This window comes from Ursus maritimus, unplaced genomic scaffold (assembly GCF_017311325.1).
Source record: "Ursus maritimus isolate PB19 unplaced genomic scaffold, ASM1731132v1 scaffold_17, whole genome shotgun sequence".
NCBI lineage: Eukaryota > Metazoa > Chordata > Mammalia > Carnivora > Ursidae > Ursus > Ursus maritimus.
The window spans coordinates 28,094,272-28,110,368 of record NW_024424119.1 but is presented as its reverse complement, the minus strand read 5'-3'; the positions used below and the strand labels follow the sequence as shown (position 1 = coordinate 28,110,368).

General features: G+C 47.2%; 1 protein-coding gene across 1 annotated transcript in view; it reads left to right on the top strand.

Annotated features, from left to right (window-relative positions):
- TRIM14 (tripartite motif containing 14) overlaps window positions 1–16,097 on the top strand; it is a 32,108-nt gene extending 16,011 nt beyond the window's left edge. The window contains exons 3-6 of the mRNA XM_040631650.1: window positions 6,100–6,333; window positions 9,829–9,991; window positions 11,685–11,777; window positions 15,196–16,097. Of these exons, the coding sequence (XP_040487584.1) occupies window positions 6,100–6,333; window positions 9,829–9,991; window positions 11,685–11,777; window positions 15,196–15,731 (1,026 nt within the window). The 3' untranslated portion in view covers window positions 15,732–16,097. The remainder of the gene's footprint in view (window positions 1–6,099; window positions 6,334–9,828; window positions 9,992–11,684; window positions 11,778–15,195) is intronic.

The following is a 16,097-nucleotide window of genomic DNA, read 5'->3' as shown; positions in this document are numbered from 1 at the left end:
CTATATCTTTGGGGCAAATACCCAGTAGCACAACTGCTGGGTCATAGGGTAGCTCTATTTTTAACTTTTTGAGGAACCTCCATACTGTTTTCCAGAGTGGCTGTACCAACTTGCATTCCCACCAACAGTGCAAGAGGGATCCCCTTTCTCCACATCCTCTCCAACATTTGTTGTTTCCTGCCTTGTCAATTTTTGCCATTCTAACTGGCGTAAGGTGGCACCTCAATGTGGTTTTGATTTGAATTTCCCTGATGGCTAATGATGTTGAACATTTTTTCATGTGTCTGTTAGCCATTCGTATGTCTTCGTTGGAAAAGTGTCTGTTCATATCTTCTGCCCATTTTTTGATTTATTTGTTTCTTGGGTGTTGAGTTTGAGAAGTTCTTTATAGATCTTGGATACCAGTTTTTTATCTGTAGTGTCATTTGCAAATATCTTCTCCCATTCCGTGGGCTGCCTCTTTGTTTTGCTGACTGTTTCCTTTGCTGTGCAGAAGCTTTTTATCTTGACAAAGTCCCAAAAATTCATTTTTGCTTTTGTTTCCCTTACCTTTGGAGACGTGTCATGAGAGAAGTTGCTATGGCCGATGTCGAAGAGGTTACTGTCTATGTTCTTCTCTATGATTTTATTGGATTCTTGTCTCACATCGAGGTCTTTCATCCATTTAGAGTTTATCTTTGTGTATGGTGTGAGAGAATGGTTGAGTTTCATTCTTTTGCATATAACTGTCCAATTTTCCCAGCACCATTTATTGAAGAGACTGTCTTTTTTCCACTGGATATTTTTTCCTGCTTTGTCAAAGATTACTTGACCATAGAGTTGAGGGTCCATTCCTGGAGTCTGTATGCTGTTCCATTGGTCTATGTGTCTGTTTTTGTGCCAGTACCATGCTGTCTTGGTGAGAACAGATTTGTATTATAGCTTGAAATCAGGCAATGTGATGTCCCACCTTTGTTTTTCTTTTTCAACATTTCCTTGGCAATTCGGGGTCTTTTCTTGTTCCACACAAATTTTAGGATTGTTTGTTCCAGCACTTTGAAAAATGACATTGGTATTTTGAGCAGGATGGCGTTGAAAGTATAGATTGCTCTGGGTAGCATGGACATTTTAACTATGTTTATTCTTCTGATCCATGAGCATGGAATGTTCTTCCATCTTTTTGTGTCTTCTTCAATGTCTTTCATCAGTGTTCTGTAGTTTGTAGAGTATAGATCCTTTACCTCTTTGGTTAGGTTTATTCCAAGATACCTTATGGTTTTTGGTGCTATTGTAAATGGAATGGATTCCCTAATTGCTCTTTCTTCAGTCTCATTATTCGTGTATAGAAATGCAACTGATTTCTGAGCATTGATTTTGTACCCCGCCACATTACTGAATTGCTGTATGAGTTCTAGTAATTTGGGGGTGGAGTCTTTTGGGTTTTCCAGATAAAGTGCCATGTCATCTGCGAAGAGAGAGGGTGTGACTTCTTCTTTACCAATTTGAATACCTTTTATTTCTTTTTGTTGTCTGATTGCTGTTGCAAGGACTTCTAGTACTATGTTGAATAATAATGGCGAGAGCGGGCATTCTTGTTGTGTCCCTGATCTTAAGGGAAAGGCTCTCAGCTTTTCCCCACTGAGAATGATATTCACTGTGGGCTTTCCATAGATGGTTTTTATGAAATTGAGGAATGTACCCTCCATCCCTATACTCTAAGGGTTTTAATCAGGAAAAGATACTGTATTTTGTAAAACGCTTTTTCTGCATCAATTGAGGAGCATGTGATTCTTGTCTCTTCTCTTATTAATGTGTTGTATCACACTGATCGATTTGTGAATCGATCCTTGATTCACCACCCTTTTGAACCACCCTTTTATCCCAGGGATGAATCCCACTTGGTCATGATGGATAATCCTTTTAATGTACTGTTGGATCCTATTAGCTAGGATCCTGTTGAGAATTTTGGCGTCCATATTCATCAGGGAAATCGGGCTGTAATTCTCCTTTTTGATGGGGTCTTTGCCTGGTTTGGGGACTCATAGAATGAGTTTGGTAGTTTTCCTTCTGTTTCTATTTTTTGGAACAGCTTCAGGAGAATAGGTATTATTTCTTCTTCAAATGTTTGGTAGAATTCCCCGGGGACTCTGTCGGGCCCTGGACTCTTGTGTTTTGGGAGAGTTTTGATCACTGCTTCAATCTCGTTACTGGATATTGGCCCATGTAGGTTGTCACTCTCTTCCTGTTTCAGTCTTGGTAGTTTATAGGTTTCCAGGAAGACATCCATTTCTTCCAGGTTGCTTAATTTATTGGCATATACTTGTTGATAATAGTTTCTAATGATAGTTTCTACTTCCTTGGTGTTAGTCGTGATCTCTCCCCTTTCATTCATAATTTTATTACTTTGGGTCCTTTCTCTTTTCTTTTGGATACATCTGGCCAGTGGTTTATTGATCTTATTAAATCTTTCAAAGAACCAGCTTCTAGTTTTGTTGATCTGCTCTACTGTATTCCTGGTTTCTAATTCATTGATCTCTGCTCTAATCTTAATTAATTCGCTTTTCGTGTGTGGGTTAGGCCTGTTCTTTTGTTCCATCTCCAGCTGATTAAGGTGTAAGTATAGGGTCTGTATTTTAGATTTTTCTGTTCTTTTGAGTGAGGCTTGAATGGCTATATTTTCCCCCCTCAGGACTGCCTTTGCGGTATCCTATAGGTTTTGGACCAATGTGTTTTCGTTCTCATTTGTTTCCATAAATTGCTTAAGTTCTTCTTTAATTTCCTGGTTTACCCAAACATTCTTAAGCAGGATGGTCCTCAGTTTCCACGTGTTTGAGTTTCTTCCAAATTTTTTTCTTGTGATTGAGTTCCAGTTTCAAAGCATTGTGGTCTGAGAATATGCAGGGAATTAGCTCAGTCTTTTGCTATTAGTTGAGACCTGTTTTGTGACCCAGTATATGGTCTCTTCTGGAGAAAGTTCCATGTGCATTTGAAAAGAATGAGTATTCTGTTGTTTTAGGGTGGAATGTTCTGTATATATCTATGAGGTCCATCTGGTCCAGTGTGTCATTCAAAGCTCTTGTTTCTTTGTTGATTTTCTGCTTAGGTGATCTGTCTATTGATGAGAGTGGGGTGTTGAGGTCCCCTACTATTAACATATTATTATCTATATGTCTGTTTATTTTGGTTAGCAGTTGGCTGCTCCCCTGTTGGGGGATAGATATTTATAATTGTTAGATCCTCTTGTTGGATATACCCTTTAAGAATAATATAGTGTCCTTCTGTATCTCTAACTACAGTCTTTAGCTTAAAATGTAATTTGTCTGATATGAGAATTGCTACCCCAGCTTTCTTTTGAGGTCTGTTGGCATGAAAAATGGTTCTCCATCCCTTCACTTTCAGTCTGGATGTATCTTTAGGTTCAAAGTGAGTCCCTTGTAGACAGCATATCGTTGGGTCATGTCTTTTTATCCAATCTGCAACCCTGTGGCGTTTTATGGGATCATTTAGGCCATTCACATTGAGAGTGATTATTGAGAGATATGATTTTAATGTCATGTTATCTTTGAAGTCCTTGTTTCTAAAGATTGTCTCTGTACATTTCTCTTCTGTATCACTCTTGGGGTCTTTCTTCTTTTATAGAACCCCCCTTAATATTTCTTGCAGGGCTGGCTTGGTGGTCACATATTCTTTCAGTATCTGCCGGTCCTGGAAGCTCCTTGTCTCTCCAGCCATCTGAATGACAGCCTTGCTGGATAAAGGATCCTTGGCTGCATGTTCCTCTCACTTAGTGCTCTGAATATGCCTCGTCAGCCCTTTCTGGCCTGCCAGGTCTCTGTGGACAGGTCCGACGTTATTCTGATATTCCTCCCTCTGTCTGTAAGAAATCTCTTCCCCCTCGCTACTTTCAAGATTGTTTCTTTGGATCTAAGATTTGCAAATTGTCTTATTATATGTTGTGGTGTTGGTCTGTTCTCATTGAGCTTGGGAGGGGTCCTCCCTGCCTCTTGGACACGAATGCTTGTTTCCTTCCCTGGATTAGGTTAAGTTCTCAGCTACGATTTGCTCAAATATCTCTTCTAGACCTCTCTCTTTCTCCACCCCCTCGGGGTTGCTGATGATTCTGACATTGGAACTTTTCATTGAGTCAGTAATCTCCCTCAGCTTAGTTTCTTGAAATTGGATTCTTTTTTCCCATGCCACCTCTTTTTCTTTCTTTTCTATCATCTCATCCTCTAACTCACTAATTCGTTCTTCTACCTCCTTCACCCTGGCAGTCAAAGCATCCAGTTTAGACTGCATTTCATTCATATCATTTTTAAGTTCTGCCAGATTCACTCTCATTTCTGCCCTTAGAGATTCTATATTCTCATTAACATTTTCATTAATACTTTTTTCAAGCCTACACATCATCTTGACCATTGTTACTCTGAATTCCATTTCTGATAATTTGGTTACATCCATATCCATTAGTTCTGTGGCAGAGGCCACAGACTCATTATCTCTTCTTTGCTGGGGGGTGGATTTCTCCTTCTCGTCATTCTGATGAGGAGAGGTTGCGGGGTTGTCCAGAGCTCAAATTACTGACCGGGACCCAGGCCGTGCGCCCTTGTTTTATAGGGATCTTAGGGATGTGGGCTTCTTGATTTTTCAGCCTGCCTTCTGGGGGAGGGGCCTGCCGCGCCAATACTCAGGCAACCCTGTTTGGGTAGAGTCTCCGTGTCCCCTGCAAGGGGGTTTGGGGATGGGCACACTGTGAGCCGGTATTTCCAGGCTTTTGTTCTCTGGCGGCTTTCCCTGGCGGTTTGCTGTGCCTCTTCTGAGAGTCAGAGCAGCAGCGGCCGAATCTCAGCCTCTGTCTCAGAACAGAGGGATTGCGGACCGTTCTCCACTGATGTTCTGGCCACTTTAACTCTGTTTCTGTTGGTGCTGCTCAACCCTGCAGCGTCCCGGGATGTGCGCCCCACACCCGGCGTCCCAGCCCTCACTTCCAGGGCCGGCGCGTCTCTGTCTTTTGTGTTTCTAACACCGCCAGCCGCCCCGCGCACTCCCGAGCTCTGTTTCAGTGTGGTGCACGCGCACTCCGGAGCACCGGTTTTCAGTCAAGTCGCGCGCGCTCCCGAGCTCCCGGTTTCAGTCTAGTTCTAGTGAGCGCTCCGGACCCGGGTTTTCAGACTGGTGGCGCGCGTTCCCCGATCACGGTCTCTGTCTGTTCTCTCGCGGGTGCCGGTCCGCGAGTCCGCCCGCTCCCTGTGCAGGTGGCTACCGCTTCCCGGCGCCCGAACGCGGCGGCTCCCTCCCCCTTCCGTTTATCCTCCGATATCTGTGCGCGGTTTCACGGCTCCCCGCTTCGTACCTCAATACTCAGTGCTGGAGATGATCGTTTGTAGAGATCCAGATGTATCGTCCTACCTCTCGGGCTGATATCGTGGGTGTTCAGGATGGTCTGGTACGTATCCAGCTCAATTCAGGGGACCGGCTGAAATAGGGTCCCCTCCTCTGCCATCTTTCCCGCAGCCTCACCTCCAGAGAGTTCATTTCTGAACTCTTTTGTGCTCTTGATCATTGTCTATGCCTAAGCCACATGGTTTTAAATCCTATAGCTTTACAGTTTGTTTTCATATTTAATAAGGCAGCTTATCCTTCATTGATCTTTTTAAAGCAGTGTTTGGCTTTTCTTAACACTTATTCTCCACCCTCATAATTTACCATTTGTTTAATCCACATATTAAGACTGGGATTGCAATAAATTTGTAGACTATAATGAATCTTTCTAGCTGGGAGTATGGTCTTTTCTTTTGCACATTCAGAGGTTTGGGTTTTTTGGTTTTTTTTTTAATGCCTTTTAGTGCAATTTTATGCTTTATGTAGTTCATTACAATTTTTGTTAGGTTTATTTTCAGGTACTTTGCTCTTTTTTCCCCTCTATCTTTATTTCGCCACGTATTTTCCAACTGGTTATAGGTGGTACTTGGGAAAGCTGGAGTTTTTACAAGCTGATCTTACACTTGCCTGGCCACCCTGCTGAGCTCACTTTTTAGAGGTTATAATAATTTGTTTCATGTTGATTATTCCGGATTTCCTGGTTGGCAGTGATATCATCTGCAACTGGTTTCTTTTCAGGCTCATGCAGAGTCAAGTAAAACCTGGCTGACAGGAAAATTCACTGAACTCAGACTACTACTTGAAGAAGAGGAAGTGCTGGCCAAGAAATTCATTGATAAAAACACGCAGCTAACCCTCCAGGCATACAGGGAGCAAATCGAATCTTGCAAAGAGCAAATAGATGGCATGCATAGTCTCTCCAACAAGGTCTGGAGCGTCAGCCAGGAGCCCGATCCCATACAGCTGCTGCAGGTAATGCTGGGCTCCTGCCCCCCCACCTCGTCCCCCCGCATTTCATCTTGGTTACTTGGCATTGAACACAGGGTTTATGCACTGAGTGCATACACAGAGCATTGCCTTGTCAGCATGCAGGCTTTCTTGCCCCCACACAAGTGGTAAGGAAGCAGGCATTGTTAGCAAGAGTATATACATCTTGGACTAATGACATAATATTAACAGCCACCATTTGGCGGGGGGCTCTATGTTCCAAGCACTTTCTCTTTCGTAGCTCTCATATTTACTAAAACTCTGCAAAGTGGATATTCTCACTCCGTTTTATGAATAAGCAATTGAGGCCCAGGGAGGGTGAAGTGACTCGTCTGAGGTCACACAGCTGGTAGGCGGCAGAGCTGTGATCAGAACCCAGGTCGGCCTGAGTCCAGAGCCACCAGCACGGCTGCCCGGCCCTCTGCCTGTGCAGTCGCACTCGAGACCGCCTCCTGGAAAGGCAGGTGTCCTCCCAGCTACCGAGCAGGCTCCAAGAGGTGACTCGCAATTTGCCCAAAGGGGAGAGGAGGATGCACTCCTTGGCCACTGGGCTCCGTTGGAGGCTGCTACCTTGTACTGAGGGAGAGTCTAGGAAATAGCCCCTGTGATTTACTGCTGTCTTAGTGACACGCGTTGTTTAGAATGGTGCTTCTGTTCCCAAGGAATGACGGGAGAGACTCCCCTCTCCTGTCGATACTCCTGCGCGGCCCCCTGTGCACTGGGATTGCTTTCCTGCTCACATAACCCTTCCCGTTTCCTTCTTTGCCTGGCTTCTGGGAATCTCAGAGCTACATAGGTTTCAAATGGCTTGGCAGAGACTTAGTGGCATACATTTTGTTCCTTATCTCACTCTGGCTTCCAGCTTACTGTCTCACCCGGTGTTCTCTTCGCTTAAGTTTTCTCACTGTAGAGGAAAATCTTGCCATATTAGATAACCTTTGTAAGATGCTTTACAGGCTTGTGGGACAACGAAATACAGGTGTCACTGAGTCTAATCACAGATTAGGCTTTGGCTGGAAAATAAGACCGACAAGTAAATCAGTCAGTACAAAACCAGTTAAGCCAGTCCCCAGCAAATATTTCTAGGCTTGTGCGTGTATGTGGCCTTGGTCAGTTCAGCCTGTGTGTCTCGTTGTTGGCTAACAAAGAGTACACCTAACAGTTCTGGGGTGCTTTCCTAGGCACATTGGGTATTATACTTCAAGAGGGGCAAGGTGCACAGAGGAGTACATTTGTCTGTTTCCTTAAAATAATGGTACATGGTAGGGATATCTAATACAAAGGGTTGCTTCCACAGAGAAGAATGTTTCTCTTTCATCATTGATCAGTCCTCCCTTCTATTTGCTCACTCACGTATTCACCAAATATCTACTGAGCAACCTGATCGCATCAGGCCCCTGCTTGACACCGAGAGCTTGCGGTGGGGGGACAAGCTCAGGAATAGTTATTTACAGTGCAGCCCAAGCGAGCTAGCAAAAGTATGGCTAACAAGTGTCCAATTCTGCATGGGGAGTCAGGGAAGACTTTTAAGGGGAGGTGACCGTGGAGCTGGTGTGGGAGCATGAGGAGGGGCTCACCAGGATATACAGAGGGAAGAGCAGAGAGGACATCCCAGGCAGAAAGGAATCATGTGCACACGAGGGCCTGGCAGGCTGGAGAACCACTAGGGTTTAGGGGCAGAGGTACAAGGGAGGAGGGGGTGTTGGGAGAGGCAGCTGGAGCTGGAAACCAGGGCTAGTTAGTGGAGGGCTGTATGTGCCTGGCTATTGTCTGGTAAAGATTTGGGAGCCAGGGGAATGTTTTGAGCTGGGGAATGACTTGGTCAGGTTAATGCTTTTGGAAGGTCACTTTGATAACAGGGTGGAGGACGGACTGTGGAGAACAGGACCAGTGGATGGGCATCGGGATAGGGAAAGGCAGGCAGCTTTGAGACGCAACTGGATTGGTGAGTAGAAGTGGGGGGAATCCAAGATGACGCTAGGGAGCTGAAATATGGGTGGCTAGAGAGCTGTTCGCTGAGTTGGCAAAGGTGAGAAGGAGTTGTGCTTGATTTCATTCCTTATTCCAAATAATGACCGAGCACCTACTATGTGTCACACCCTGTGCTAGATGCTGGAGCTGGGGATACCAGGATGCCATCTATCCCTCAGCCCCCTCCCCAGTCGCACTCCACCCATCTGCCCTGTGAGCCACCTCCTGTCCCGGAGTGACTCCCTGGCCTCCGTGCTCGTGCTCTTAACTCCCTGGCCAGCTCTACTCCAGTCCCCCGGGAGTGACCTTAGCTCTGGTTCCCCACAGTTATCTTCTTCCCCCCCAAATGAGGACGGACTCCAGACCAGCACCCCCTAGGCTGCCCGGGGCTTGAAGATCATCCTGTGGTCCCTCCTAAGGTCCAGCATCCTGCCTGGTGGGCTCTCCTTAGCCTGACAGCAGAGTGCCCAGGCACGCTCCCTCCTGAGGCCTCCATCTGCCCATCCCGTCTTGAGCAGCACTGCCCACTAGCCAGGGCCTGCTCACTCAAGGCACTCCTTGCCCAGGACAGCCCTTCAGAAAGTGCAGACCAGTCTCCTACCTGCAAACAAGAGTCCACCATAGCTGTTTTAAGCAAGAAAGGAGTTTATGAAAGAGTATTTGGCAGGCCACAGGACCTCCAGGAGGGCCGGAAAGTCAGAATGAGGACCAGACCACAGCCCGAGTGTGCTCCAGCGTAGCCCCCGCCGCTTCTCTGCTGGGCCAGATGTCCCAGCTCCCAGCACTGATCCAGGCTCCGCCCCCGCTGTCCCTGAGAACCACCAGCAGCTGTCACTGCCTCACCAGCACTTCCACAACTCAGGTCTTGGGTTGGAGGAGTCTGGTCACGTGTCTGCACATTGGTGCAAAGGAGGCTGGGAGAGTGAGTTTCTAGCTTCTACTTAGCAAAGCCATATTTAACACAGGAAGGCTATTTAAAGGGTGAGGTCCAGGCAGTAAACAGGACACACCCCCACGGTGGGGGGCACTTCCCCTCAGTCGGCATTCCAGCTGGATTTCCAGGGTCTTTGGCTTCCCTCCTGGAATATGGTTTCTTGCTCCCTCCTGTGGACATGCCCGAGGGGCTCTTTCCCCAGGAAAACGGGCCTGTCATTCCTTTTGTCCCCCCATATCTCTGGCAGACCCCTGTGGCAGTGTCTGGAAAGTTTTGGGGCCCCTTGCAAGGCGGTGAGCAACTTAAGGGCAGGTGCAGTGAGCCAGCCTCCTTCCTTCCTCTGCCCCTGATGGCTTGAGTAGAGCTCCAGGAAGGTGGAAGGGAGGGAGGGAGAAATCAACAGTGCGGTCTCTCCGGAGCTCTGTTTCCGGGGGCACAGCCTGGGCTGCTCCCAGGTGCCAGGGCAGAGTAGGGCCCACCCTTGCTGGCCTGGGTTTGTCCCAGGATGCAGCGGTGGCGGTTGGGACAGCACCCGCTGCTCCCAGAGCCGCCCTGAGCCCCGCATACCCTCGCAGGAGTACAGGGCCGTCGAGCAAGAGATGCAGCAGCAGATGAGCCTGGGAGAGCTGTGCTACCCCGAGCCCCTCTCCTTCGAGCCCGTCAAGAGCTTCTTTAAGGGCCTCGTGGACGCCATGCAGAGCATGGTACAGACGCCACTGGACGTTCGCCTTAAGGAGAGTAAGTTGCCGCGTGACCAACCTTGTGTCCTTAACTCCCCTAGTACCCTTTAACCCACAGACGGCTGCAAAGACCTAACTCATGTCTCTTCCACACAAAGGCCCGCAGCTGGGCGATGGAGGACTCCTGGGCGAGGCCCTGCCCACCCTCCAGACCTCACCTCCTTCCTCTTCTGAGACCCTGTCCTGCCTCTCCCAACCAACCTGCCCTGCTTCTGCCCCTAAGTCGCTCCCAGGACTCTGCTGCACCTTATCTTTGCCTGCTCTGGGCTCGCAGCTGGAATGGCCAACTCCCCTTCCTCCTTTCCCTCTGTCTGGCCAAGTCCCACGATCCCTGCAGGGCCAGCCCAGTTGTGCTCACGGGGAAGCCTTTCCGCACCACCCTGGGCCAGGTGTGCTGGCCATCTGCCCCTCTGCCCCCCCCCAGTGCCCTGCCAGGCCTAGCACAAAGCAGGTGCTCAGAAACACCTTTGTGCGTGTGTTTATCTCCACTCTTGTGATTCCTCCAGAACACTTACTGAGCCCCTGCTCTGTCAGGCACGGCAGGGCGCAACAACAAAGGTCTTGCCTTTGTGGAGCTCAGTGTCCTGGGGGCTAGACAGACAGCAGCAACTGAGTATGTCAGCGGTAAGTGCTCTGAAGAAAAATACAGCAGGGGGAGGAGAATACAGGAGGACCAGGAGAAGGAGCTGTTTTTTATGGGGACGTGGAGACTGCACGTCTGAGAAGGGGACATGCATCTCCCCCCGCCCCCCCCAGTCTGCTGCTGCTCGACTTTCAGTCTGCTCCCAGTAAACAGTTAAGCCCTGGCTGGTCTGCCACTGCAGTTCCTCCCCCAGCCCCTTTGCCGTCCCTCCTGCCTGACTTCAGCCCGAGCTCCGAACTCCGAGCAGGGCCTCTGCCTCCATGCTCACCCTGCCCCATTCACTCCCCACCACAGAGAGCTTTGGAAGTTGTCTGCCTTCACTCAGACACCTTCCATGGCTCCCCAGTTTACGTGCTACTACGAGCACCGGCCCTTAATGCCTGTGCTCCCGCTAATACCCTCTTGTTGGTATTAGCCTCCCATCCTTTTCTCTGGATGTCCAAATCTTCCCTGTCCTTCAAGGGCTAGCTGACGTGCTTCCTCCTCCATGATGTCTGCCCTGATTTCTTCTCTCTTCTCTGTGACCTGGAGCATTCGTGCCTTGGCGGGAGCTCACGTGAGCTCACTTCTCACCTCTTTTACCTGATAAGAGTTGTGGAAGACAGGGACCATGGGTTGGGTTTCCCCTGAACTCCCTCGCACTGGAATGAGACCTGGACATGACCTTTTCTAATGACCTAATTTCTCATTTTCCGTTTTATCCCGGAATTTGCATGTCTGCCAGGCGGTTGCCCCCATTCTTGATTGTTGAATACATCGTTGATTCTCACGGCCCACCTTGAGCCTGCTGTCCCTTCCCCAGGTTCAGGGCTCACTCACTGGCCTGAATTTACTTCCCACCCTCAGAAATACACTTCTCCTTAGGCCTGAGTATTGTCCTAGAGTATTCCTGTTGCGAATTCCTGAATTTGCATTTACTGCTTAAATTTGCATGGACTTCTGGGGGAGAGATGATGCAAATCTCCAGTTCTGTAATATTTTTAGTGCGTTTTGTGATTTGCTGTGCTTGCATGAGCACCAGGAACTAATGTCTCACAATCTGTTGCAGACACGAACTGCCAGCTCTCAGGCTCCACGAGCACCACGCCAGTTTCCTTGTTGAAAACAAGCCCCTCACCAGAGCGATCACTCTTCTTAAAACGTAAGCTGTGGGAGTGGGGAACAAAGGGAGGGTGGAGAGGGCCAAGCACATGGGTGGGGGAAGGGTCACAGAAATGGAGGTCACCCCCTTTTTTTTCCCTAACAGACCCAACTTGGGTTTTTTCAACCTTTATTACTGGTTTTTAAATAACGGAAATAAGGGGCACCTGGCTGGCTCAGGTGGTAGAATATGGAACTCTTGATCTCGGAGTCGTTTGAGCCTCGTGTTGGGTGTAGAGATTACTTAAAAATAATAATAATAAAAAAATCTTAAAGACAGAATACATGTTCATTGTAGAAAAATTAGGAAACAAATTTTTTAAAGAAAATCACTTTCCAATAGATAACTACTATTACTGTTTGCCCTGTTAGCTTTTTTTGGTGTATATACACACACACACACACACACACACACACGGATGTATTTAATGTATATATTTTTTTACAAACATAGTTTATACTGTACATGCTGTTTTGTAACCCATGTTTTCACTTAGTGATATATTGTGAAAATCTTTGTTCCCTTAAAAAAATTACAGGTAATGCAAGCTTCTTATAGAAAATTAGATATTACAGATATAAAAAAAGAAATTACAGATATATAAAAAGAAAACAATTGCCTCCCCAAAGAAAATTGCTATTAATATTTTGGCATACCTTCTTTCAGACATTTTAAAAGCATATATGTGTACAGATTTTTAAAAATGGGATCACATTATATCCTTCTATAAATTATTTAACAGTATACCTTGAACAATTTTCTGTTTCAATAGATTTAAATATTACTTTTAAAGATGCACAGTATTCCATTGAATGAATAGGCCACATTTAACCAATCTCATAATGCTGGGCAATTAGGCTGCTTTACATTTTCATTTCTATAAACAAGGCTGCAATAAATAGCGATTCTTGTACATACTTGCTGAATTAAAAAATGAGCTAAGGGATATCCATTCACTTATTATTTTATAGGAGTAATTTCTCAAAGTGGAATTACTGGGCATATGCTTTTTAAAGTAAACTTTGAAATGTAAAATACATAAAGAAAAGTACAGAAGTCAAAGGAGTGCTGCTCATTTTTTTAAAAAGATTTTATTTATTTTTAGAGAGAGCAGAGGGGAAGGGAGAGGAAGAGGGAGAGAATCTCCAGCAGACCCTGCATCAAGCATGGAGCCCATGGCAGGGCTCAATCTCACAACCCTGAGATCATGACCTAAGGCAAAACCAAGAGTTGGACGCTTAACCAACTGAGCCACCCAAGTGCCCCAATCATTTTTTTTAAAAGTAAATACGGTCTGTAACCTCCTTCAGACAAAGAAATGGAAATTTCCAGAAGCCCTCCTCATGCAGCCTCCTATTCACTACTCCCGAAGGGTTCCTACTCTCCTGATTCTGGACGCTGTAAATTAGTTTTGCCTGTCTTTGGCCTTTATAGGACTAGATCATTCAGATTGTACTTTTTTGTGTCTTGCTTCTGTCACTCAACATAATATTCAGGAGATTTATCCATATTGTGCACAGAAGTAGTTTGTTTTCACTGCTGTAGAGAGTATTCCACAGTATGAATACAGCATACTTTACACTAGTGAAGGACATTTAGGATTGTTTCCGGTTTGGCCTGTAGTGAATGATGTTGCTATGAACATTCCTGTGCGTGTCTTTTTGATGCACATATGTATGCGTTTCTGTTGGGTACTTACCCAGGAGTGGGAGAAGAGGGTGTGCAACATTGTTCTAGATGTCCTATACAGTGCGTTGAGGTAAGAAAAAGAAACGAAGGCTACAAGGATTAGAATAGCGGGGGAGGGGCATCATTATTCCTAGACGGTTATAGAAAATCTAAAATAAAAGATAAGTTAGGGGCGCCTGGGTGGCACAGCGGTTAAGCGTCTGCCTTCGGCTCAGGGCGTGATCCCGGCGTTCTGGGATCGAGCCCCACATCAGGCTCCTCCACTATGAGCCTGCTTCTTCCTCTCCCACTCCCCCTGCTTGTGTTCCCTCTCTCGCTGGCTGTCTCTATCTCTGTCGAATAAATAAATAAAATCTTTAAAATAAAAGATAAGTTAGAATATTAAGTGAATTTAGAACTGTTGGATGTAATATCAGTTACAAAAAATCATATTTCTATATATTGGCAATAAACAATTAGAAAATGAAATTTTAAAAACATTATTTTCAGTGACATTGAAAAAATCAGGAATAAATCTTAACAAAAGATGTACAAAATCTCACTACAGGAAGCTCCAAAACATTACGGAGAAAACGATTCAACAATGGATAGTAGATAGTAGACATATCCACATACCCTACCATCTAGACTTTTTTTTTTTTTTTTTTTTTTTTAACAGAGAGGCAGCGAGAGAGGGAACACAAGCAGGGGGAGTGGGAGAGGGAGAAGCAGGCTTCCCGCTGAGCAGGGAGCCCGATGTGGGGCTCAATCCCAGAATGCTGGGATCATGACCTGAGCCGAAGGCAGATACTTAACAACTGAGCCACCCAGGAGCCCCTAGACTTTGTTTTTCATGTCTATAGATGTGGTATAATGCAGTGAGAATGATTATTGGGAGTTAAGTCAGCGTGACATTTCTGGGATACAAGTTGGCAGTATTTACCAAAGGATTTAAAAGCAAAATTATCCATCGTGACCCAGCAATTCCTCTTTTAGGAATGTATCCTCAAGCAATAATCAGATGCATAAAGATGTAATTAATTATATTAGTGTTTTCAGAAGCTTTTTTTAAAGCCTAAATATTGGACGCCTGGTCAGTTAAGTGTCTGCCTTTGGCTCAGGTCATGATTCCAGGTTCCTGGGCTAGAGCCCGACTTAGGGCTCTCTGCTCAGCGGGGAGCCTGCTTCTGACAGATGAATAAAATCTTTTTAAAAAAATAAGGCCTAAATATTGAGAAGGGGGAGGGATAGGTTAAATTATAATACACCCAACAAATCAAAATCTTAGGGTCACCATTAAAACGCTCTGATAAAAGAATATTATTTGATAGGGTAAAATGTTCATAAGTACATCAACAAATTTTAAAAAGATTAACCTAAAGCGTGTATAGCATGATACCAATAAGAAAAACTATAAAGTGGCAAGATGAAAACGGGAAGGCTATATATCCAAGCGTTAATAAGGATAGGATTTTTTAATTGAATTTTTAGAAATTGCCAACAAATTCTATGGCACAAAATTTAGTGAAATTTTCACTTTCCCGTGTCCCCCAGCCACCTCCTCGGAGGTGATCAGGGTTAAAAGGGTGGCTTTTTATTTATCCACTGGCAATTCCCGGGTGCTTCATTTTATACGGTTAAGCTGTGGGGATCCCGGATGCACGCTCCAGCCAGCCCCCCGGGGGCGGGGCGCTGCACTGGCCCCACCCACCAGGTGTGCCCCCCCCCCCCGTGTCCCCGCCCTCTGCAGATGCGCGCACGCCCACGCTGGAGCCGGACACCATGCACGCGCGCCTGCGCCTCTCCGCTGACCGCCTGACAGTGCGCTGCGGCCCATGGGGCCGCCTGGGACACACGCCCGCGCTGCGCTTTGACAAGCTGTGGCAGGTGCTAGGTCGTGACTGCTACGCCGCCGGCCGTCACTACTGGGAAGTGGATGTGCAGGAGGCCGGCGTCGGCTGGTGGGTGGGCGCAGCCTACGCCTCCCTGCGGCGCTGCGGGGCCTCGGCCGCTGCCCGCCTGGGCTGCAACCGTCAGTCCTGGTGCCTCAAGCGCTACGACCTCGAGTACTGGGCCTTCCACGACGGCCAGCGCAGCCGTCTGCGGCCCCGCGACGACCCCGACCGTCTTGGCGTCTATTTGGACTACGAGGCCGGCATCCTCTCCTTCTACGACGTGTCGGGCGGCATGAGCCACCTGCACACCTTCCGTGCCGCTTTCCAGGAGCCGCTCTACCCGGCCCTGCGGCTCTGGGAAGGGGCCATCAGCATCTCCCGGCTGCCCTAGCGGCTGAGACCGGCGTGACCGCCCTAGACCTTCCACTGCTCACCAGACCCGATGGGGCTGCTCTACTGCCAGCTCCCCAAGCACCCCCATCCTCTCCCCCACTGGTCATGCCCTGGGCTTTGAAAACTCCTCCTCTCCTAGGCTGGTTTCAAACATGCCTTCAACACAGGTCCTCTGCCGGGTCTCTCCATCGGACCTTCACCACCACCACCAGGGCATGAACACCACTGCTTTGAGTCCAGGGGCCACCCACAAGTGACATGTCGGAATACACTGTCCTCAGCCTCAGGCCTCTCCCTCCTAGGGCAGTCAGCAAGGCCTGGCACTTAGTACGCGCACAATAAATGTGAATGAATGAGTCATCCA